General features: G+C 43.7%; 2 protein-coding genes across 2 annotated transcripts; both read right to left on the bottom strand.

Moving 5' to 3' along the window:
• Window positions 1-2,868: 2,868 nt before the first annotated feature.
• On the bottom strand, window positions 2,869-9,804 carry LOC118674407 (carcinoembryonic antigen-related cell adhesion molecule 21-like). The gene is made up of 3 exons (XM_036346192.1): window positions 9,637-9,804; window positions 8,388-8,741; window positions 2,869-3,564 (listed from the first exon to the last, which is right to left on the bottom strand). Exons 1-3 carry the CDS (start codon window positions 9,698-9,700, stop codon window positions 3,323-3,325), a joined length of 660 nt encoding a protein of 219 aa, XP_036202085.1. The 5' UTR covers window positions 9,701-9,804; the 3' UTR covers window positions 2,869-3,322.
• A 9,264-nt stretch (window positions 9,805-19,068) lies between these two features.
• On the bottom strand, window positions 19,069-20,557 carry LOC118674406 (26S proteasome non-ATPase regulatory subunit 10). Its single transcript, XM_036346191.1, has one exon. The coding sequence runs from the start codon at window positions 20,522-20,524 to the stop codon at window positions 19,844-19,846; it is 681 nt and encodes a 226-aa protein (XP_036202084.1). The 5' UTR covers window positions 20,525-20,557; the 3' UTR covers window positions 19,069-19,843.
• Window positions 20,558-24,993: the final 4,436 nt, after the last annotated feature.

Below are 24,993 nucleotides of genomic sequence, written 5' to 3'. Positions count from 1 at the left end.
AGTGTCTATCTAGGTCCATTGCCCATTTGTTGATTGGATTGTTTATCTTCCTATTATTAAGCTTCATGAGTTCCTTGTAAATGTTGGAGATTAAACCCTTATCGGTGATATCATTGGCAAATATGTTCTCCCATGCAGTGAGCCTTCTTGTTGTTTTGTTGATGGTTTCCTTTGCTGTGCAAAAGCTTTTTATTTTAATGTAGTCCCATTTGTTTATTTTCTCTTTAGTTTCCATTGCCCTAGGAGCAGTATCAGAGAAGAAATTCCTTCAACATATGTTTGCTATTTCGCTGCCTATGGATTCCTCTAGTATTTTTATGGTTTCCCGTCTTACATTTAAGTCTTTTATCCATTTTGAGTTTATTTTTGTGTATGGTGTGAGTTGGTGGTCTAGTTTCATCTTTTTGCATGTATCTGTCAATTTTCCCAACACCATTTATTGAAGAGACTGTCTTGACTCCATTGTATGCTCTTGCCTCTTTTGTCGAATATTAATTGGGCACAGTGCTTTGGGTCAATTTCTGGGTTCTCTATTCTATTCCATTGATCTATATGTCCGTTCTTGTGCCAGTACCAAGCTGTTTTAAGAACAGTGGCTTTGTAATACAGTTTGATATCTGGTTTTGAGATCCCACCTACTTTGTTCTTCTTTCTCAGGATTGCTGCAGCTATTTGAGGTCTTTTTTTATTCCAGATGAATTTTTGGAATGTTCGTTCTATATGTGTGAAATATGCCATTGGTAATTTAATGGGGATTGCATTGAATCTGTAGATTGCTTTGGGTAGTATGGACATTTTGATGATGTTGATTCTATCAATCTATGAACACGGTATGTTCTTCCATCTGTTTATGTCTTCCTCTATCTCTTTTTTCAGTGTCCTGTACTCACTCATATTTCTTAGCCTCATTCTGAAACTCCACAAAAGAGCCCTCCTGCATGGTACCCTTAGGTCCCTCTGAATCCATATAATGCCTAACACCCCCAAAACCCACAGGTCTTACAATTTCTTATCTTAACTATGAGAAGACCCCATTCCTTCATGACCACCCCGCTCCTTTCCCACCTCTGCTTACCTACAATCCACCCCTGGCTGGGTCTCCGAGGATTTCAGCCAAATACCCTACAGGCCACAAGGAGTAGGAAAGGAAACAGAATCAGAGGAGAGATTTGTTTCCATTTCCCAGGTTCTGGTTGTTGATTCTCTAGGGACAGGCATGTGGAATTTGTAAAAACAACAAAAAAATCAAAGAATGAGGACACAAATGTCTGGCCTGAGCACCAGGTCACAGAGGGCAGGAAACAGGGTGGGCTGGTGCAGGCCTGCGGGTGGAGGACGTGACCTGGGAACTGCATGTTTATTGGAGTTGTTGAGTTTCACGACAGAATATCTTTTAAAACCTCTGTGATCTTATTCTTTGAACACGCAGTGAAAACACATGTGGAATGAGAACACCGTTCACACTGTCACGTCCTCTCAAATAATGGTCTCTCTGAGGTACCAGAAAGATATCTGGGCAGTCAGGTCATCTCCTGCTGTGGACGCCCAGTCAAGAGGAAGGCAGGAAAACTGGAAATATGTATTTTAAAGAAATTGGAATATTTGAAGATATGGGAAGGGTGGACACTGAGTAAGATGACAAATTCAGCTAATTAGGTGATGGCAAAGTAAAACATGCATTGGGCAAATTGAAAGAAGCAAGACAGACTCTATTCAAGACCAGCGAGACTGAGCTCAATACCCCGAAACAAAATGCTGGAAAAAAATTAAGAACAGAAGCAGGAATCATGGGCATCTGTGTTTGCTAACTGGCTTTACACACACAAAAAAGAAAACTTCTTATGAAATCCTGACAGGAGGTTACCTCTAGGTTATAAAGGTCCTCACACAAGTTAGATTCCTACCCTTTTTCAGAGACTGTGACACAGGGACTCCAGGAGGATTACATTTTAAGGGGATGGGGCCAGGCCCTTGAGACAGATATTCTCTGGGTCATAACACTGGCAAGAAGTTTTTAAGGAGACTTATGTATATTTCAAAAAGGCGCAGAAAAAAATCTGCAATTGCAAGTTGCAATTTGCATTATAAAGGAAATGCTCTAAAAAAATAGAGATTAGAGACCTGTAGTCAGGAAGAGCCTGTCTGAGGGAATACTAAGGCCTTGGGGGTCATAAAAAAACTCTGCTTTCTGCAGAGTTGAAGGAAACACAACTAAATTTCATTCAGTCAAGACCTGGTTTGCATCTCCACCAGCTACTGCAATTTATAAAGAGGTACAATTCCCAGCCATTTATAAACAGATGCAAAATAGCTGACAGACCCTGAACATAGTCAGGATCTGATCTCCCAGAAGGCTGTGCTTTCCATGAAGACTTTACATTGCTCTCTACAGTCACCTTCCCTTTGAGGAAATGACATCTTCAAGGAAGAAGAGTATTCTCCATCCTCCAACATGGCTGATGTCACTTGATTGGCCTGATTAAGTGACCTGAGTGCAGAGGAATGACATTCACCTCATAGTTTGCTCTGATGCAGGTGTTTCTATGAAACCTAAGATGGGAGTTCTAACAGCCTCAAGAGGCTTCTCTAGCCTGCAGTCTCTCTAGCTTTGGGGGATGCCCTCTTCTCCAAGAGATTCCAAAGGACCCCCTCAGGTCAAATTTAGCTCCATAAAGGGTGAGGTCATTTCTAATTCTGTGGGCATCTCACTGAACTGGGACATTTGAGCCAAAGCCTTGGTTGTATTAGCAACATTTCCAATTATAGCCTATTGACAAGGAGAATAGAGTCGCATTTAACATATGCAAATAAGTTTATTGCCATGAAAACAAAAATACCCAAGAATACTTAAGAAATTTTTTGGGGAGAAGTCAAGCAGGGAGAAAAAAAGGTCAGTATTGCTACCAACATGGGTGTCCTTCTGTGTATTTCTGTTGCCCACAACAGTGTCCAGGCACTCTCAACTGGCCCCCCTGAAAGAGGGACAGAGCTCAAATTCCTGTGACCTCATCACATACTCCCACCAGTCACCACACAACCACTGACCATCCTCTGAGGGACTCAGTGTCACCTCCGCTGTGGAGATGGTGCAACTAAAACAAATCAGAGGTGTGATCCGGTGTGGAATGTAGCCTTAAGTAAAAAATAATGACAATGTCAGCTCTGATTTTGTGTGTTTATTGACTCAGTGTAAGTCTTCTAAGGACTCTCCACCCCCACAACAAATCTATTTAAAGGGCACAAAAAATTATTCCGAGTTTAGTAACATATAGGAGAGGAGGAGGGTCACTAATATTTTACATCCAGCTCAACCGGCACACTTTCAGTAACTGATGGGGTTGGACACTTCACACTGGTAATTCCCAGCATCCTCCCTCCTGACAGGGTCTATGGTGAGGGTTCTGTTGTTCCAGGACAGCTTCATCCGCTCTGTCAGCCGCAGATTCATGCCATTGAAAAACCACTGGGTGGAGGCTGCATTTGTGTAGCAGGTGAGGACCACGGAATCCTTATGCTCCATGACTGTTGTGTTGCTGGCTAGGAGGGTGGGCACTCTCACAGGCTCTGCAGAGACACAGAGGGTATGGCTTATTGAGAGTGGGCTTGGGGTGTGGGGCCACAAAAATAAATCAGACATCTCAGGCTCTCCCATCCAGTGTAAGGTCACCAGAGGATGGTCCTGGCCTTTGGAGAAGGACCACTGTCTTTGTTCAGGTGACAATGTGTTAGAAGGAAGGCTGCACCTCTTCTCTGACCCCAGATCACACCAGGGTGACCCCTGACCTGTTCCCACAGACATCTCTGTAGTATCAGCACATGAAACCCTTTCCAGCCCATGAGTACAATAACCTCATCATCAAGATAAAACTTTCATGAGCTTTTATTGATTTTTCCCGTAAAACTTTATTTGACTTTAAATATGATCAGGTCCCGCTTTTCATGTAAACTTACATGTATGTTAGAGAATGTGGGCTTACCATATATGTCCATCTCTGGGGCCAAGGGAACTTTACAGAAAGTTAAAAAAAAAGCATTTACCCCTTGTTAAATAATTCATTAGGCAATAAAGATGGTCCACCCCAGTCTTTATGACCTTGGAGCAGAAGAAGTTCCATCTAAAGTTCCATTCCTTAGTCAGCACAGGACTTTATTTTCTGGCCAGCAGATTGAATAGCACCATGAACAAAATTGCTAGATAAGTGGTTATTATCTTTAAAAAAGTTGAAATATAAGGAAACTACTTGATATGGTCAAGGCCATACATGAAAGCCCATAGCTTACACAATACTCCATGAAGATACTCAGAAAATGTTACTAAGATCATGAACAAGACAAGATGCTGCTTTCCCCAATTTTCAACATAGTACTGGAAGTCCTGGCCAGAAAAACTAGGCAGGAAGATAAAATAAGAAATACCCAAATTGAAAAAAAAAAGAAGAAAATAATCTTTTAAGAAAGACAACATAATCTTACATGTAGAAAACCCTAAAGATTACCATACACACACACACACACACACACACACACACACACACACACACACACACACTTTGTTAGAAAGAATAAGTAAGGCAAAGTTACAGGAGACAAAATCAATAGCATCATTTCTCCTTAAGAAAACAGTTCCATTTACAATAGCATCAGAAAGAATAGCATACTTAGGAATAAACTTAATTCATAAAAAGGAAAATGTATACACTGAACATTACCAAGTGTTCCTGAAAGAAAGTAAAGAAGAAACAAATACATGAAAAGACATCCATGTCCATGGATTGGAAGACCCTGACTTATCTACATGTTTAACACAGTCCTTATAAAAACCCCACTGACTTTTTTTGCAGAAATAGAAAAATACATCCTAGAATACAAGTGGAATTTCAGTGGACCCCCAAATGGTCTCAACAATCTTACAGAAGAAGAATGAAATTGGAAGTTTCGTACTTTCTAATTTGAAAGCTTACTATAGAGCTAAAGTAACCAGAATAATGTGACAGGGGCACAAGAACTTCTATTCACCAAAAGACACAATCAAATGGTTTGGGTGGAGAGAGGACAGTCTTTTCAACAAATGGTGCTGAACAGCCATATCCACATGCAAAACAAATGCAGTGGACAAATGCAGACACAAAAATTCAGTCAAAATGGATGGAATCCTAAATGTGAGACCTAAAATTATAAAACTCTTAAGGGGAAGCATTATGACATTGGACTTGGCAATTATTTCTTAAACATGACACTAAGAACACAGGCAAAAAAATTAGATAAATTGGATTTTGTCAAAATGAAAAAATTTTGTTTAACAAGGGACAAAATAGAGTGAAAAGTGACCTATGGAATGAGATAAAATATTTTGAAAATCATATATAGGATGAGGGGTTAATATCTAGAATATACAAAGAACTCATATAATAAAACAACAACAACAGAACCAAATAACCTGATTTTAAAAATAGGCAAAGCATTTGAATAGGCCAGTAATGGCGAACCTTTTGAGCTCGGCATGTCAGCATTTTGAAAAACCCTAACTTAACTCTGGTGCCGTGTCACATATAGAAGTTTTTTGATATTTGCAACCATAGTAAAACAAAGATTTATATGTTTGATATTTATTTTATATATTTAAATGCCATTTAACAAAGAAAAATCAACCAAAAAAATGAGTTCGCGTGTCACCTCTGACACGCGTGTCATAGGTTTGCCATCACTGGAATAGGCATTTCTCCAGAGAAGATACACAAATGGCCAACAAACACAGGAAAAGATGTTCAACAACGCTATCACACAAAAATGCAAATCAAAACTCTCAAGGTTGGAGTTGTTGCTTGTGATGTTGGGTGTGGGTACCCGACTGTGCAGGTGACAGAGAGAACTGCCCTGTGTGGTACCTTTGAGTCCTCCAAAGGCTTCTTCAATCAGAGTTGGATCTCTCACCTCTCAGCCAACTTGAGTCCTTAAAAGAATATGGCAGATCTGTGTTGTGTATCACAAGACAAATGCATGAGGATCTGAGTGCTCAGGGAATGTAAGGCCTCCAGCTCTGTGAACGGGAGAAAGTACAGACTTTCTAAGGTGTCAGTGAAGTGTCAGGGTTTGATCATGGAAAGACATAAGACTGGGAGACAGAGCCCTGACCGGTTTGGCTCAGTGGATAGAGCATCGGCCTGCGGACTCAAGGGTCCCAGGTTCTACTCCGGTCAAGGGCATGTACCTTGATTGCGGGCACATCCCCAGTGGGGAGTGTGCAGGAGTCAGCTGATCGATGTTTCTCTCTCATCGATGTTTCTAACTCTCTAACCCTCTCCCTTCCTCTCTGTAAAAAATCAATAAAATATATTTAAAAAAAATACTGGGAGACAGAGACCACCCCAGATTTCTTCTGGATTTTCACAGACCAGCTGACTGCCTGGATGACAGGGGACCATTCCTTTCAGCTGCACAGACCTCCATTGCCCAGCCGAAGTGTGTTTCTATGAAACACCATTTTCAGAACATCCTACAGCCTGGGCTTTGAGGAGAAATAACACATGGGGACCAGGAGCAACCCCATGATCAGTTGACTCCTCAGGCCCCTGGGCCAAGAGGTGGAGCAGGCCTTCCCAGGTCAGTGTGAGCCAATAAATCATAGAGCAGAGTCTGAGGAATGAGCTAGAAAAGAGTGAGCACAGGCCAAAGCTTGGTCATTAAAGTCATTCTCCCTCTGCTGAGGGCAGATACAGAAAGGGTGAGGGACAGCAATAGGGTAGCATGGACTTGCTGGAATTCTGACCCTTGTGAACCATTTGTGTTTGGTGTTTATGCGATATAAATTTGGAAATAATTTAAAATCTTCCACGTGTGAAATTTATTATTAATACTCCAATTGTTGGAAGGACTATTTCTCTAAAGAGCAGCAAAGGATCTGAGACATGGGACAGGGACAGGGGGTTTGTCCTTCGTGGCCAGAATTTTAAGGACTCTGCATCCAGGTTCCAGTTTCTGAAGAGATTTTGGATCATTTATTTATTCATTCATTCAATCACCATTTATTTTTCTTAATTCATCAAAAGCAACTGAGTGTTACATAATGGTCCCTGAACTGGTTGCAAGTGTAGAGTGAGGAGTGAGCAGGCAAAGTCCTTTCCTTTATATCCAGTGGGAGTGACACTAACACATCAGGAAACAAATAAGTGGTTTCAAGTCCAGGGCAGGGAAGCGTGGATCAGCCACCTGAGGGGAGGGCCTGGACGTTCCAAGATTGACTCTGATTTTTACTGCAGGTAATTTGGTTTTGGAGTTAAAACAATTTAATTCTCCATTTCCTTTCCTTCCCCAGACCAGAATCTCTCCCTCTGAGCTGAGGATGCCTTAGAAGGAAGGATCTGAACCAATGGTTGGTCTAGGGAACCACAGACACCTAACAAGGCCCCTGGGGTGGAGGAGAGGATGGGGCTCTGGCTGCAGACAGACCTCAGGTGACTCTGATCAGCTGCTCATGGTCTGTGGGACTCTGTTTTAGTGACTGTATCTCCCTGTGCCTCGGTTTCCTCTCAATGAAGGCGGGTAGATATTTGGCTGCCAGGTTGTCAGTGTATTAATCATGAAATATTCACAGTATCTGACTAAAGATGGTCAAATAAGAGGTATCTCTTCTTGATCAACTCTAAGAGAGAATCCCCTCGGCTGGTCCCTGCTGAGTGAGAAGCTGCCAGGAGCATCTATCTGCCTCTGTTCCTCCCTGGGGATACTTACCTTTCACTTCACTCTCCTAAGTCCCCCAGAATAGTCATCTAATGACCTGGGGACCTTATCTAGCTGTGCTCTTCACACATAGCCTCAGGTGAAGGACCAGACTCCATTTCTGCCCAGATGTAGCTTTTTGGGACTGAGCCCTGGCTGATGACCAGCTCAGAAGCCTTGTGACTCAGACACTCAGGAAACCATTGAACTCAGTCAGCCTTTCCCAGGAGCTCAAACCCAACCTGTCACACACTCCCCAGGGTCCCTGGGGTCAGGAGCTCTAGGAGAAGGGCCTGGGAAGGGGCTTCCTTAGCTGACTTACTCTATGAGGATTCCATGCCAGGCTCTGACCTAGCCCTGCAGGGTCTTTCCCAGGGTCATGGTCATGGGGAGGGGCCCAGAGGCCTGGACTGAGACTGGTCTCCCTCTGCTGAGTCACTCCTATCAGACTGGCCCTTCTCTCTGTGGAGAATGCCTGCAGGGCTGGGATCCGGGATAGGAACTCTGACCTTAGGAAGTTTGTCTCCACTGTGTGTGTCCTGCACTAAATGCCCAAACCCAACCCTGAATGTGAGGCAGAGGGGGATGGAGCAGGGTCCAGGGCTATTAGTTCTGTGTGTGAAGTGAAATTCACCCACCCAACACCCAGAGGTCAGAGAGTAATCACTCACGGTATACATGGAGCCGTCCAAATCCTATTTCTTTTTTTGAATCTCGAAGGTGGGCTACTATGGTGTAGTATCCTGTGTCCTTCCGTGTGACCCTCTTTAACAGCATGGATCCATCACTGTTTACTTTCTCTCGACCGCTGTATGCAGGCCCTAATGCATGTACTCTTAAGTCCACTATAATAGATGCAATATTCCGATGGGATCTCGCCCCTTCCCCTCTGTACCACAGAAAGCCTACAGCATCTGGAGGCTTGTTGCGGATACGCAGAAGCACATCCTTCCCTTCGGCAGCATTGGTCGGCACAATAGCGAGCTGGGCAATGGTGGGCGGGCTCCAGAAGGTTAAGAGTGAGACTAGAAGAGAAAAGAGAAATGGGTCAATATTTGGATCTATGTATTGGAATGGGAAGATGCGGCCCTTTATACTGAGCAAGTCTCTTCATCTCTTCATCTCTTCGCCTTTGTCTGTGTGTGAGTGTGTGTGGTGCCCATGGCCAAGGTCAGCAGCACGGCCACCAATACGTCAGCACCTCAGAACCTGTTATTTTTGTTAGTTTGTTTTGAATACTCTTCCCCAGGTGTCTGCCTGGCTCACCTTCTCACTGCCCTAAGACTCCTGATGACACTCAGAATGTCCTTGGGAGACACCTGTGGTGACCACCTCCTCTAAAAACCCGATGTCTCCATTTTCTGACCTGTCCCTGTTCTCTCCACCTCATGGAACATGTGGGTCCCTGACCTGACATCTAGATCTTTCCTTGTCTGTCTCCTCTCTGTAGAAGGTGAGCTCCGTCAGGGAAGAGGCTTGTCTGATCTGTTGTACCCCAGGGCCTGCAGCAGGCTGAAATGCCTGTGGGTAAATGAATGAATCCCAGGGTCCTGCACCCTCCTGGGGTGCATGTGCCCATTTCTGAGGTTGGTGATAAAGACAACGCGTAGTGTCCCTGGTGAAGTTTTTCTGGTGTCTCCTCACATAAATTGTTATTATTATAATCAGTCTACAAAATTCAATACTCAGTAAGGAATAGCTTAAAAAATGAACAGCAATCAAGGTTTTCCTGCCCTTCACCACTTTCAAATCCTGAGATGTTGTGGTTGTGAAACTCCCTCCCCAATCCTGCTCTGCTCCCCTGCCCTTTCCCTTCAGGTCCACATATCAGCCTCCCTTTTCTCCCAGAGGCTGTCCTCAGGAGATCTTAACCAGTCTCTGTCCCCCATCCTCCCATCCACCCCATTGTCCCCTCCTTACTGGCCAGCAGGAGCCCCTGCCAGGGGACAAGCCCTCTGTGAGCAGAGGCTGAAGGGGACTCCATGGTGACTGCTGCCTTCTCTGTCCCTCCCTCTGTGGGAAGAACTTGGGCTCCAGTAAGGCTCACAGGCACTGCTCTCCGGACGGGTAGGATCTGCTGTCCATCCTCCCCATGTGCTGAGCCTCCTCCTGGGGCCAGATCACTTCTCTCCTCACGTGGGCCAGGGTGGGTTCTGTGCTTAGGAAGCTCACTTGCCCTCCCCTCTTTCCTGCCACCCCTGTCTCCTCCTTGCAGTTTACCTTTACTCTATATTTCAGTTCTCTGGGAATTGCTGAGGCCTCTGAACACACACACACGCACACACACAGGCACACGGCATCCAGAAAAGCACTAGCCTGGGGCGTCCAATTCCTGGTCACTCTCCCTGGCTCCCTGGTGCCTGCACAGTAGCCTCCCCCATAGCCCTCTCTCTTTCACATTTGACTTTTCTCCTCAAAGAAGGAGTTCTGCGGCCACCCCAGGAAAATTGTCACAGGGGTGTCACCGCTGCTGTGCATCGGATCTCCTGTGAAACTTTGTAAAGATTGCAATGCCCAGTTAACATATTTAAAAAGCTGCTTGAGCCCTGACCAGGTGACTCAGTTTGTTGGAGCATGGTTCCATGCACCAAGAAGGTTGTGGGTTCGATTCCTGGTCACAACACATACTTAGGTTGCAAGTTTGATCCTGGTTGGGACAACAGATTCTCTCTCTCTCTCTCTCTCTCTCTCTCTCTCTCTCTCTCTCTCTCTCTCTCTCTCTCTCCCTCCATGATGAGGAGACACCCCTCCCCTTCTCCTGTGCACAGGGAGGGTCTCCAGATCCTGTTAAAATGCAGATTCTGACTCAGCAGGTGTGCGGTGAATCATAGACTCTGCATCTAACAAGCTCTCAGGTGAGGTGGATCTTACTGGCCTGTGGATCCCACTTGCAACAGCAAGGCTGATGGAGGCACATGGCCTCCTGTGAGGGTGACCCACTCATCCCAGCATTGGCCTCTGCTGTGTCTTGGTCTTGGGTCTGTCAGCACCACACAGAGAGCACCACAGGCCCCAAACTGGGGATTATTTCTGTTTGTGACACAGAAACCCAGCTGGGCACCAGGTCTTCCCTGTGTTCTCAAATGTGCTGGGAAGATGGGATTTCCTCCCAGCAGGAAGGCCACAGAGGTGACTGTGGGGGTGAGAAGGCGTCAAGCTGGGTGACGACTGCAGAGGGGACCCTCCCTCTATCTCAGGTTGTCACCAGCCTGCCCTTTGCTTCCAGGGACAGAGACCCAGAACTGGATGTCTCAGAAGGACCTGCAGTTCCTGAGTGTGAAGGGGAAGGTGTCCTGTGTGTCTTGGGAGAAGAAGACGGTGGTAGGAGTTCATGTGCTGTGGGCTCCCAGGTACGTGGGGAATGGTTTCAAGGAGACCCTCCCTCTCTATTTCTGTTGGTTGAGCCTGTCCATGTGCTCCCTGACTGTTGGGGCAGTCTCTGACCTCTGCTTGGGAGACTTGCTTGTGGTCCCCTCTCCTTGCCCATTGGTGGTGCCAGGCATGGGTTGGGGACCAGCACAAAGCCGCTGAGAGAGCTGGTGCTCCTCTGTCAAAAGAAGAAACATCCAAACCTGTGGAGAACTTTTATGAATTCATTTGAGCCACAGTGAAATCATAGGCCTGTTAACAGGGCCTCAAATCCTGCAGAGAATGGCCATTTTGCAGCTTATTTTATACATTACTAGTATAATCAAAGGAGAAGATGAAAATAGTTGCATGAAATCCATTAGGAGGTTAGAGAAAGTATATTGAGGAAATCCCTAAAGTTAACAAAAGGCAAAAGGGAGAACATATTGTTTTTTACTTTGGTGGGCCCAGGATCATTAACAGTTACAGCATGTAGAGAGGTTATGCAAGGAACCAGGTAATATAAGGAGTCTGTGGTATCCTATGCTGATCCCAGAGGTGGTGTCTTCAAATTGTCTTGCAAAGAAAAAATTACTCTGATATGTCAAAGGTATGTTATCCAAGATGCATAGAACAGGGAACAGGGCTCATTTAAGGTAAAGTCTGACCTTTGCTAACAAAGCTGTAGGCCTGGGACATGACGACCTGCCATCACCTGCCCTGTTAGGAATTTGTGATCAGACCACACTGTGCAGTTACTTTGGGTCACTGAGCTTGTCAGTCCTGCCATGTGCCCCCATGGGCTTGTCAGGCTTATTTTACAGTCCCCCTTTTATTCACAGGCCCTAGAAGTAGCAGGTGGGATGGAGCAGGCACGAGGGCGGGGTCCAAAAGGGCCTGTGGGAGCAGGGGATGGAAATCAGGCTCCTTCTCCAGTTCCTTAGGCAAAGCCAGGTTCATATGTGAATTCCCTGTGTTGTCTGTGTGTTTAAATGTCGCCCCCTGGAGAGCAGGAGAAGACCTGCAGCCAATGTCAGGTGCTGCACCAGGGATGCTGACCAGAGGGTAGGAGATGACCCTGACACCTGAACAGAGGTAGGCTTTGGCCTTCAACCTGAAAAACCAGTCAGTCGGAGCCCAGTCACTGTGGGTCCCAGGCCTCCTGACTCCATCCCAGAGCAGGGTGAGCCCAGTGAGAAGACAGGCATTGTCCAGAGTATTATGAGTCCAGTGTCCTGAGAACTTCCCCCTCTGGTGGATGTGCTGTTTCAGGAGGAGCTCTCTGTCCCAAAATTTTCAAAGGAAGGGCCTGGTGATTCTCTTCTGAGGCTTTTAGTAGAGTGTCTCGAACTTGGAGGGCGGATCCCCCAAATGCCCTGTGTGTCTCCATCGTAGCTTTGGGGTGTTGCATCCAAGTCATCTGTGATTCTCTCCATCATCTGCTATAGGCCTCTATGCATGGCTTGGAGCTGGAGTAGCTCAGATGGAGACTTAATCAGAGAAGCCTGTAGGTTCTTGTTAGGGCAGTGATGGTGAACCTTTTGAGCTTGGCGTGTCAGCATTTTGAAAAACCCTAACTTAACTCTGGTGCCGTGTCACATACAGAAATTTTTTGATATTTGCAACCATAGTAAAACAAAGACTTATATTTTTGATATTTATTTTATATATTTAAATGCCATTTAACAAGAAAAATCAGCCAAAAAAATGAGTTCACGTGTCACCTCTGACACGCATGTCACAGGTTCGCCATCACTGTGTTAGGGGAGGGGAGCCCCATGAAACCCTCAGCCCCTCTGACATAGAAGCAACTCCAGATCCTGGGATCTCCTGTCCCATCCTGTACAGGAAGTCTCCCAGGACACCATGGGATGATGAGATGCCTTTAGGGATGATAGGCAGGTGTACCACAGTCCAGGGACCTTGGGGATGGGGAGTTATCCCCTAATTCCTTTGAGTTCAGTGTGGGCACCCTCCTCCCCTAGTAGTAACTCTACCTGGGGTGGAGGATCCAGGTGTCTGCCAGGTCAGGGATCTGCTAACAGTGAGAGGTCAGACCTCCCTTTATTCCCTTAAAATCACAACGCTCCCTATCTCCACCTTGTGAATGATCCCTAATCTACCCAAGGGCCTGTCCTCCCTCCTGGCTGTAAGTGGGGTAAAGACCCAACCCTGGCCCTAGCTGGGTTTGCTCAGTGAGTAGAGTGTTGGACTGAAGACTGAAGGGTCCTGGATTTGATTCCTGGTCAAGGGCACATGCCTGGGCTGCGGGCTCGATCCCCAGTGTGGGGCATGCAGGAGGCAGCCGATCAATGGTTCTCTCTCATCATTGATGTTTCCATCTCTCTCTCCCTTTCCCTTCCTCTCTGAAATCAATTAAAATATATATTTTTTAAAAAGACCCAACCCTGGGACATCCCCAGGCACTTGCTGGCCTCCTCTCAGGCTGACAGCAATGTCTTCGTGTTGATAAGGAACATGCTCGCATTGCAAGCATCACACAGGTAACAGGCTTCCATTGGGTGGTCTCCTCACCATTAAATGAGTGTTTACTGAGCATCTGTAATGTGTCAGGCCCTGAGATGGGCCTTGGGACCTGAGCGAACAGGACATAGGTGGGACCTGTGCTCATGGAGTTTGCCTTGTAACAAAGACAGGCTCCCAGAGAAATCACAGCACCGAGGACTTAATCAAAATCCTGAGAAGGGCAGTGAAGAAAAAGGTCTGGTGTGTCCAGAGCATGTACCTGAGTCTCAGCTGGACTGTGAATCTCAGAGAGCACTTTTGAAGTGTAAATGGCCATTCGCCCCTTAAAGGACAGAGGGTGGTGAGGAAGAGCTGCCTGCAGAGGACTGGCCTTTGGTGGGCAGAGGTCAGGCTGTATGGAGGAACTCACAGAGTCTAGAGTGCGCAGCCTGGAGAGCGAGAAGTGCTGTGGACTCGGTGATGCTGGTGAGGTAGGACCTGCTGGTCTTGGAAACTGCTCCAGTGGGGTCAGCAGCCCCCTGGAGAGGCTGCAGGTCATGGAGTAGCTTTGCTGCCCTCTGGTGTACAAGCAGAAAAATGAGCAAAAAAGGTCATGCTACGTTTTGGTATTTTTTTTGAGTTTTGTATTTTCTACTCAACTTATATCTTAAGCAATATATCATGTGTATATATAATTTTAAACATATTTACTGAGTTAAAGTTGACATATAATACACTTAAAATATTAAAGGTATATAATTTAATAAGTTTTGCCAGATGCGTGCACCAGAGAAGTTGTTACAATGAAGATAATGAACATGTTCTTCACTCTTAAAGCCTCCTCAGGCCCTCTTAAAATTTCATTGTTCTTCTCTCCCACCTTCTTCCCTAGTGTTAAGGAAACTCTCATCAGTTTTCTGTCATTATAGATGAGTTTACATTTTCTAGACTTTTCTAAATTTGAATCATACAATATGTAATATTGGGCTGTGGTTGGCTTCTTGACTCAACAAGATTATCCTGAAATAGTTATTTCTGTTTTATCCCTTAGTTCTATTTCATTATGGGGATGCTCCAAACTTGCTTATCCATTCACCCATTCATGGTCATTCGTGTTATTTCCCAGTTTGGGTTATGACAATAAACTTGCTATGAACATTTGTACAGAAAGGTCTTTAGCACAAAGAATTAGGTGCTTGTAAAACCATTGAAGGGCTAGAGAAATGGAAGTTAGGAAGTTGCCACTGGAAGTCTGGTTTCAAGGTCCCACTGCCACAGCCCCACCCAAAGGTAAAAAAAAAAACACACACACAACACCTGCAGAGCCTACCCATCAGTCAACACATTAGCAGAAATAATCTCCCATCCAGCTTCCAAATTACACACAAGTGCATCTCAGAGGCTGAGTTTAATTCACACCTGGATTCCCAGTCATTAGAAGTGGGAGCTAAAACCGGTTTGGCTCAGTGGATAGAGCGTCGGCCTGTGGACTGAAAGGCCCCAGGTTCAATTCTGGTCAAAGGCATGTACCTGGGTTGCGGGCACATCCCCAGTAGGAGATGTGCAGGGAGGCGGCTGATCGATGTTTCTCTCTCATCGATGTTTCTAACTCTCTATCTCTCTCCCTTCCTCTCTGTAAAAAATCAATAAAATATACTTAAAAAAAAAAAGAAGTGGGAAAGGTGGTATTTAACCTTTCAGCCCCTCTGGTATAGGAGGAAATATAGAAAGGGGTGGAGCATAGATGTCAAGTGCCAATAGACAATACATGGCATATCTGAGCCCACATGCAGGCTGTGGGACTCTAGGCAAGTGATCCCACCTCAAAAAGAGTTGGTTTCTTCATGTGATATCATAGAAAGATATTTGGTGGGTTTTTTTTTGTTCTTAAAACTGAGCAACTAAAACTCTGGAAATTTTCTCAGTGACAAGGGAGATAAGAGTGTCTTTTGTACCGATGAGGCAATTCCTGACAGGCCTCTGGATAATTGCAGGGTGAGGGCAGGTTGCCATGAAGACCAAATCTTGATTAGAAGCTTGGAATTTTCAGCTGTCAATGTAAGAAACGTTTACACCCGTAGAGAAATTTATAAGTTTATAAGTTTATTTGATCCAAACTGATGACAATTTCCAGGAAACAAATGTCCATGGATTGAGAAAATGCTCCGAGAATGGCAGTTTTGCACCTTATTTTATACATTACAACCAAAGGGGGAGGCGTAAGGGGTTACATGAAATCCATTGGTGCTAGGTTAGGGAGGCCAGAAAAAAGCAAAGCAGGGAAATCTTTGAGATTGGATGAAAAGTAAACAAATAGACACAGACTTCTTTTACATTGGTTGGTACAGGATAGTTAGCAGCTAACAATTAACACAATAACAATGGGGAGTTTTGTGGTTACTGCTCTGGTGCAGTAATGGGTCTGGACAAAGGGACATTACCCTGATATTCCAAAGATATGTCATGGTAGATGCAAAAAAAAAAAAAAAAAATAGACAGGCTCAGTTAAGGTAAAGACTGACCTTTCTCAGGGAAGATACTGGCCTAGGACATGACTATCCAACATGACTTGTTTTTATAGAAAGTTTTAATTTCAGACCATCCTATGTGCTTACTTTAGGTCTCTGAGTTTGTAAGGCTACCACACAGGCCTCTTCTAATCTTACCAGGGTTAGTATGTGGCCCCCTTTTAGTCATAAATCAATTTAAAGGCTGCATTGATGATCAAACTTTTGGTTAAATAATGAGGTTCCACGGTGCTAGGAAGGCTCATTCCAAGGAAATCTTAGTGTCAGAGTTGGTCTTGTTTACTCATGAACCATTGGAGATGGGGCAACACCGTGACCTTGAATGGCAGTCAAGGCCAAATTTTCTCAAAAGTGAAAATCAGATAAATGAGAGGTAGTCAGGTCTTATGGGCCTCCATTAGAAAAACAACAACACTCTGGATCATTTCTAACCTATAAGCTATCATGATCCAAGTTTTGAGGACACACTATACACCTCTTCAGTTTTCACCATCTGATCATGATACTGATTCCCATTTACTATGGCTCATCTACTTCCCATTAGAAGCACTTAGTGCCTTTAATTATTAATCTGATTCCTGCTAGTTGTGCAATTGGAAGCTGTAACTTTAAGGTTTATGCAGAAACAAGGCTATAAGAACACAATGCTGTATGTTACAATTACCGTCTAAACATTCCATAATCCAAGAGGACAGTAAGAGTTTCATAAATAAAATTTCTGTGCCTCAGCAGCAGTTACAGAGGGCCATGTTTTTATAGCCACCTCAGCTTCCATTTGAATTAATATAATTAGTAGTATTTGTTAAAGTTGGGTGTAGATTCATTCCCATAACTAGGTTCTAGCATTTATACATAAAATTCCTTTCTTAATATTCTTTTTTTCCATTAACTTTCAACAACTTCCCTTGTTCTTCTTGGTTTGTCTCTTTTTACTCATTCAGAAATAACCAAATTATTAGAACAAACTACTTACTTTTAACCTCTCTTAAAAACACACACATTCTTTTCCTTTCCTCCCCCCCCCCCCCAATAACATTAATTCTCAATTTCAAAATGTTACCAGAAATGGGGCCTGGTTTGTCTCTTTTTACTCATTCAGAAATAACCAAATTATTAGAACAAACTACTTACTTTTAACCTCTCTTAAAAACACACACATTCTTTTCCTTTCCTTTTTCCCCCTCCAATAACATTAATTCTCAATTTCAAAATGTTACCAGAAACGGGGCCAGGTCTGGAGTGGGTTTGCCTAAGGACAGCTGGTAATGTGTGAGTTCTTGACTTCATGCAGGAAGTATTTCACAACATGAGACCAGGTAATTTTAAGACCCAGGTATTAAAGCTGGGAACAGTGAAAGAAGGGTGCAGGATAGAAGAAGCAATAGGAAAGAGACTAGGCGGCGCTGCTTTGTCCCTCTAGAAATGTTATGGGAAAGAAGTGAGCCCAGGTGGGACTGCTGTCAGCTCACTGGAGAGTCTGAAAAAAGGGGCGTTGGAGACAAGTTCAGGAGGTTAACCCAGGATGAGCTGCTGCTGCTGCCCACTGCTCCTGGTTACATGTCTCATGGGGACCACTTAGAGTTTAGGAGAAAAAAAAAATCACTTGAAAAGGAGATGTAAGTGGGCATGCCCCAAGAAATGCATTGGTTGACTTTGTCTTGAGGGTTTTTATCTCCTTTCCAAAGGTGGAGATTTTATGGGATGTCTCAGGGAATATTCATCAGCTTTCTCAGGTGCGCCCTTTCAGGGTCATGGTCTCCACTGACTAGTCAGGGCAAGGTATAAACCACACGACTGGCAATATGCCAGGGGAGAAAAGGCCACCCGGAAGGCAAAGTATGGCACCAGTTTTGCCCATTGCTAGGCACCAGGGGTTTTCTGCCCTGGTGACCTTCTGTATCTGGCTGTAAATTGCTCAGCTAGTGTGTTCATCTATCTGTCTCAGTTTTCCTGTTCCACTTGTCAAGGAATTTTCCTAGCTTCTTATTAACCATAAAAAGAGTATTATTAATATTACAAATATTATCAAATAACCTTTAAAATTATTAACAGTTGGGAAATATACACAAGATTTGAGAAAAGCCAGAAGAAAAAGTACAATTATTATTATGACTAATATTAGCAGACAGGTAAATACTATAAAACTAATAAAGTTCAATATCAGTTTGTAAGTATACAAACTGATATGTTATGTCTTGGCATAGCAGTCTATCTCTGATGTCAGCGGCTTCTCATCCTCTTTGATTGCTGAAGGCAAGTGTCAGAGACGGGGCAGATGTCCATTCCCAGTTAAGCACTTGATAAGGTCTCTTTCAACAATGTTGGAGAGAGTCTTTAATTGATGTCTTTCCAATGGACAATATAAGTCATTATTTTTGAAGTCTTTGTCCTTTGGGAACACACATGTGAAATGAATGTCACTAATTTATCTGTCCCTATAAGCTGGTTAATAAGTTCTTAATAATGATGCAGAATGTCTCCTTTTTCATAAGGTTGATTCATATGTCCCTTCATCTAGATTCATAGGGAGACCAGTGACTATATAATGAGCAGAAAACCTATGTGCTTACCAAAAGAAGTAGATTTCAACTTGAGGAGAACTATAAGAAGAGTTTTTGGCCAAGGGAGATTAAAAACTTCTGAAAAGTTACCAGGTAAGTTTTTTGTTTGTTTGTTTTATTGCTTAAAATATTACAAAGAGTGGTACATATGTCTCCCCCTTTTTCCCCCTTGACCTTCCCCTGGTCTCCCCTACCCCTCAGTGTCTTGTGCCCACTGGTTATGCTTATATGCATGCATACAAGTCCTTTGGTTGATCTCTTACCGCCCCCACCAACCCTCCCTGGCCTTTCTGCTGTAGTTTGACAGTCTGTTCGATGCTGCTCTGCCTCTGTATCTATTTTTGTTCATCAGTTTATAATGGTTTTAATTATCCATATGTGAGTGAGATCATGTGGTATTTTTCTTTCTTTTTTTTTTTTTTTTTTTTTTTGACTGTCTCAACATTTTATTTTTTTAGTTTCTGAAATACAAATCAAAGTACATTTTTTTGTAACAAAGCATGTTAACACGCTTTACATTCTTTTCAATACAGGATGAGTTAATCTAGGTACTTAAAAACTTCCTCTTTAAAAACAGCATATTTTATAGAGGGAAACAGCTTATTAAAAAGATACATGAGTACAGGCTATCATTTTTTTATTATCTTAGTGCTTCTGAATACCAAAGTTGGAATAACAGGCCCTTCAACTGAAAATTTGGTCCTCTAAAATATGTAAGTATTCCTCCCATAACAAAAATAAATTAAACGTACTGCTGGAAAAACAGCAATTTTTGGTATAAGCCTCTGAGTGAGCTTGCAAAACAAGTTAGGATGTGTTTCAACTCGACAGAAGGAACATTCTAGAATCCACCTTAAAACATTTGGCAGAACAACTGGCCTGAGGCTACTGAGGTTGTTTTGCCTCAGAGGGGGACAGAGAGTGCACAGGAGAGTGCTAAAGTCTCACAATAGTCACAGAATCACTTACTCAAAATTAACCAAAATTCTATATAGATTATACAACAATAGTAGAACAATTTCAACAGTTATTACATGCCCGGAAAGCAAATTGTAAATTCAGAACAAATATCTCAGCAGGAACAATATTCAAAATGTTTATAAGACTTTGAAGATGAAAAAAACTTCATCATTCATAGATGATGTCTTATGCACCAAGTACATTTGTTTCCAGGACACTGGGGACAACTACAAAACATACAAAGTAAAAATAAATCCAAGCTGTTTAACCTTCCACCATTCCCTTGAGTATTAAACCCAGACCACCTTTAGCCACTTGCAGGGGTGTCTTTTCTTCTTTATTCTCAATGTAAATACTTGCTCCATGGGACACCAGCAGTTTTGCTTCTTCCAGTCTCTCTTCATCGCAGGCTAAGTGTAGAGGAGTGTTACCCTCAGTGTCTTGGATGTTTGTGGATGCTTTGTAGTACAGAAGGATATGAATCATCTTCAAGTTACCCTTGGCTGCCGCCCGGTGCATTGCTGTAGCCTCATAATGGTCCTTAGCATCTGGATTAGCCCCGCCTTCCAGTAACATGACGGCGATCTCGTGCCTGTTTTTGGAAGCTGCATAATGTAGGGGAGTACAGCCATTTTGATTGACAGCATTCACTTGAGCACCTCTTCCCAGAAGGGCTTTTACAATCTCATCCCGGCCAGCAGAAGCGGCAATATGAAGAGGAGACCAACCAGCATCATCTTTATCATTCACTGGCACTCCAAGCTGCAGCAAGAATTCAACAATTTCTGTATGTCCCGCTGAGCATGCCCAATGCAATGCAGTTCTGCTATCCTGGTCAGTTCTAGTAGCCAGGGATTTATCGGCCAGGATCTCCTCCTTCAACTCCTGCAGCTTTCCGCTGTAGGCCAGATTGCAGACCGTTAGGTTAGACACAAACCCCTCCATTTCGTTTTCCCAGGATCTCAGTGCAGCAGGACCTCACGTCGGTATTTTTCTTTCATTGACTGGCTTATTTCACTTAGCATAATGCTCTCCAGTTCCATCCATGCTGTTGCAAATGGTAAGAATTCCTTCTTTTTTATAGCAGCATAGTATTCCATTGTGTAGATGTACCAGTTTTCTAATCCATTCATCTGCTGATGGGCACTTAGGCTGTTTCCAAGTTTTAATTCTACCATTTGCATGTTCCACAAATCCAGAGAACTGGGGTGATAGGCACAATGAAAATACTGTAGACTAGGACAAACATTACAAATGGATTACATTATTTGAAATGAGTCCCTCAGTCACGGTAACTCAGAGGAAATTCCCCAATTGAGAATTAATTTTTTCCAATAATAATGTACCTTTGTTAATGCTGTTGTTCTTCTGCAAGGGAATGTCTCAACCCAGTGTGAAAACATACAAACCATAACTAACACATATTTGTATTCTGGAGATAGTGGCATTTGGATAAAATTCAATCATCATACCTCAAAAGAATCTAAAGGAAGTGGGAAATGTCCATGGGAACCTTGCAATGATTTTCCAGGATTATATTTGGACCGATAGAATATCTACTATATACTTTATAAGCCACAGTAGAAAGTTTATAGTAATACTAGGGGCCCGATGCATGAAATTTGTGCAAGGAGCTCAGCCCTTGTAGCCCTGGCTGCCTCAGCCCTAGCAGCCCTGGTTGCCTTGGGGCCCCACCCACTGGTCATTCCAGAAAGTCGTCTGGAAGGTCGTTCCACCATCCGGTCTAATTAGCATATTAGCTCTTTATTATATAGGATTGTTGACTTCATGAAATCATCTTTTAAAAACCCCAATGTGTTAGCTCATGCTGGGGTCCAACCCCAGCAGGTCCAGGGGTCCCCAAAGGTGTGGACGGAGTCGGCAAAGAAGGAATGACACCGAGACAGTGCCCAGTTGATCAGCAGCCTAGCCAGGATCTCTAGCTAGGATCTCCAGCCAAGTTCTGGTCTGGATCTCCAGCGAAGTTCTGGTTAGGATCTCCATCAAGGTTCTGTGTCCATGTTCTCTTGCCATGTTCTGTCCAGGTTCTCTAGCCAGGTTCAGTCACCAGGTTCTAGTCAGGTTCTCTTGCCATGTTCTATCCAGGTTCTGTAGCCAGGTTCTGTAGCCAGGTTCTGCCTCTAGGTTCTTCAGCCAGGTTCTCTCGCTAGGTTCTGTCTCTAGGTTCTGTGGCCAGTTTCTGTCCAGGATCTTTTGCCATGTTCTCTCACTAGGTTCTGTATCCAGTTTCTGTCCAGGATCTTTTGCCATGTTCTCTTGCTAGGTTCTGTGTCCAGGCTCTGTCTCCAATTTCTGTCCAGGATCTTTTGCCATGTTCTCTCCAGAGAAGTTCTTCTGTCTCTAGGTTCTGTGTAGGTTCTGTGTCTAGGTTCTGTGTCCTGTTGTCTTGTTACATCTGTATTTATACCAGTTGATTCCAATCCTATCAATCTCTATTCCAAAGGTTAGGGCGTTTCTTATCTCCATTCCAGGGAGTAAAGATTATATAGCTTAAGCATGATTGTTCGTAGTTAAAGTGATTAATTACCAGCCTGGCACTTAGTTAAGGGGTTTTATTCCCTCCCTAACTTCAGGGGAAAATCCCTACCTGGGGAAACAACCTTTCTCAGAGAGGTGACCTTGGTTAAAACACATAGTGCCAAGAAGGTGAGCAAACATATTAAGAACAGTATGCCATATATGCCAGGTCCCTTGAAACAGCAAGGATGGACCGGCTCCTGGCAAGCTCATGTACATATTAAAGTATAGGTAATTGAGTCTGTAGAGATAAGATTGGTTTCTGATTGGGATCATCTCTGTTTGTCTGGATCAAAGTTTTCCCTTTTTTGTTGCCATCTTTTTTTTTCCTTCTGCAGCTGTCCATTGGAACTGCAAAAGTGAGTATTTCATTGATTTAATGGGAAGCAAGGAGAATTCTCTGGTCTAAACAATTTGGCTATTTCATGCTGCCTGTCGAGATGCAGCATCAGCTAAATGATTTTATTTTGCTTTCATGGTGGCAACTTTAGAATGTTCTGGAATTTTTATAATTGCCAGTTGTTTCAATTTGTATGCTATCTAATAATATTTCAGTCTATTTTCTATGCACTCCTCTGAGAAAGTTAAGAAGCCTCACTGCTTCTACAACATTCTAGAGTTGTGAGCTACATGAAGGGCATAGCCACTATTAGTGTAAATATTGACTATTTGATTTTTGACCAATTGACAAGCCCTAGTTAGAACAATTAATTCAACTTGTTGGAAAGATTTTATTCAGGTGTATAAGAACCTTCAATTATGTCTACCACAGGAGTTATTGCATATCTAGCTCAGTAACATCCTGTTCATCTTTCAAAGATCTATCTGTAAACTAAATTAAGCCAGCATTATCAAGGAGTTTCCTATAAATCATTCCTATGAACAAAAAGGTGATCAGTGGTCAAAAACACAACTGTGGATGTTTTCATCCTGCAAAGAAGGTAGCAAAATTGTTGGCTTAAGACTGTTACATCAAGTTTAAAAAATATTAGGCACAGAAAGCAAGAACCAGTCAGAAGTGTTGAGTGTGATAAGAATTCAGTAGAGATTCAACATAATGAGGAACATGAACAAAACAGAACCTATAACTATCTTTTCTGTTTGTTTGCATATGTGTCTATAGCAGAGATGGCTGTCATGCAGGGAGGGAGCCCTTTGGCTACTGAGCATAACTGCTGACTATAATATGCTATAGGTCTATGATAATCTTAATTTTTTTGAATTAAAATTCTAAAGTATTTCCTTTATTTTTAGATATAAAAGGTTAGAAAGTTTATAGGTGTCCCAGATAGACAGCTTCAGGCAATTCCATAGAGATTTTATAGCTTGTTTCCCTTCTGGGTTCCAGAGAATTTGATCAGGTAAATTTCACTTTAGGACACATAGAGGCTGCAACATTAATGAAAACTTTGGAACCCAATTGTGACAATATCTAGTCAAACTCTGAAATCCTCTAAGCTGTTTTCTTGGATTCCTCTGAGTCTTTCTAATAAATAGCCCATCTTATATAATAAAACCCTAATATGCAAATTGACCAAACAGCGGAACTACTGGTGGAATGACTGGTATGATGCTCACTGACCACCAGGGGGCAATACTCAACACAGGATCTGCCCCCTGGTGGTCAGTGTGCTCCCACAGGGGAGTATCACTCAGCGAGAAGCCTGGCTCACAGCTGGCAAGTGTAGTGGCAGTGGCAGGAGCCTCTTGTGCCTTCCTCAGCAGCGCTAAGGAGCAGTGAGCTGAACAGTAAGGGGCAGCAAGCCAGCAAGCAGTAAGGAGTGAGGGGTCCCAGACTGCGAGAGAGATGTCCAAATGCCTGATTCCCTGGCCTAAGCCGGCAAGTAGACACCCCCTAAGGGGTCCTGGACTGCAAGAGGACGCAGGCTGGGCTGAGAGACCCCCCCCCCCCGAGTGCACAAATTTCGTGCACCAAGCCTCTCGTCTTTATATAAGAGACAGCCAACGTATTTTACTTAAATATCCCTATCACTTGCAAGGAAACTTTGCTCTGAGGAAGAAGGCAACTATGTTGGGTATTGTTAAGAACAGATAAAGTAGCCCCAATATCTATAAGGGCCTTAGTAATTTTCCCTTTCATTATAATTTCAATTTCTCAACTACTAGTAAGGAGAAGGAAAAATGACCTCAGAGTCTTCAAAGCAACTATATTCTGCTTTTGTTTCTTTCCTCTTTCTGAATCCCATTTCAGTTTTCCATAACCCTTCTTGGGGTGAACAGACTCCTCTACCGGAGTTCAGTGAACCATATTTAGTAATAGTAATTGGAATAGGTCAGAATAGCCAAGATCATCCTATATAATAAAAGTCTAATATGCTAAGTGAATAGTGTAATATGCTAATGATATGCTAAGACCACTCAACCACTCGCTATGACATGCACTGACCACTAGGGGGCAAAAGTTGACCAGTTGACCAGTCGCTATGACGTGCACTGACCACCAGGGGGCAGATGTTCCAAACAGTAGGTTAGCTTGCTCCTGGGGTCCGGCCGATCGGGACTGAGCAAGATGGGCCATACATGCCCTGGAGCCCTCCTGCAGTCCCCCCACAGCTGACCAACCTCCCGCATCCCTCCCCAGCCCCGATTGTGCACCAGTGGGGTCCCTCAGCCTGACCTGCATCCTCTCACAATCCAGGACCCCTTGGGGGATGTTGGAGAGCCAGTTTTGGCCCAATCCCGCAGGCCAGGCTGAGGGACCCCACTGGTACACGAATTTGTGCACCAGGCCTCTGTCCTATATAATAAAAGACTAATATGCAAATCAACCAAATGGCAGAACAACTGGTCACTATGATGTGCACTGACCACCAGGGAGCAGACACTCAATGCAGGAGCTGCCCCGTGGTGGTCAG

The sequence above is a fragment of the Myotis myotis genome, unplaced genomic scaffold, assembly GCF_014108235.1.
Source record: "Myotis myotis isolate mMyoMyo1 unplaced genomic scaffold, mMyoMyo1.p scaffold_m19_p_19, whole genome shotgun sequence".
Classification (NCBI taxonomy): domain Eukaryota; kingdom Metazoa; phylum Chordata; class Mammalia; order Chiroptera; family Vespertilionidae; genus Myotis; species Myotis myotis.
This window is presented reverse-complemented; position numbering and strand designations above follow the sequence as displayed.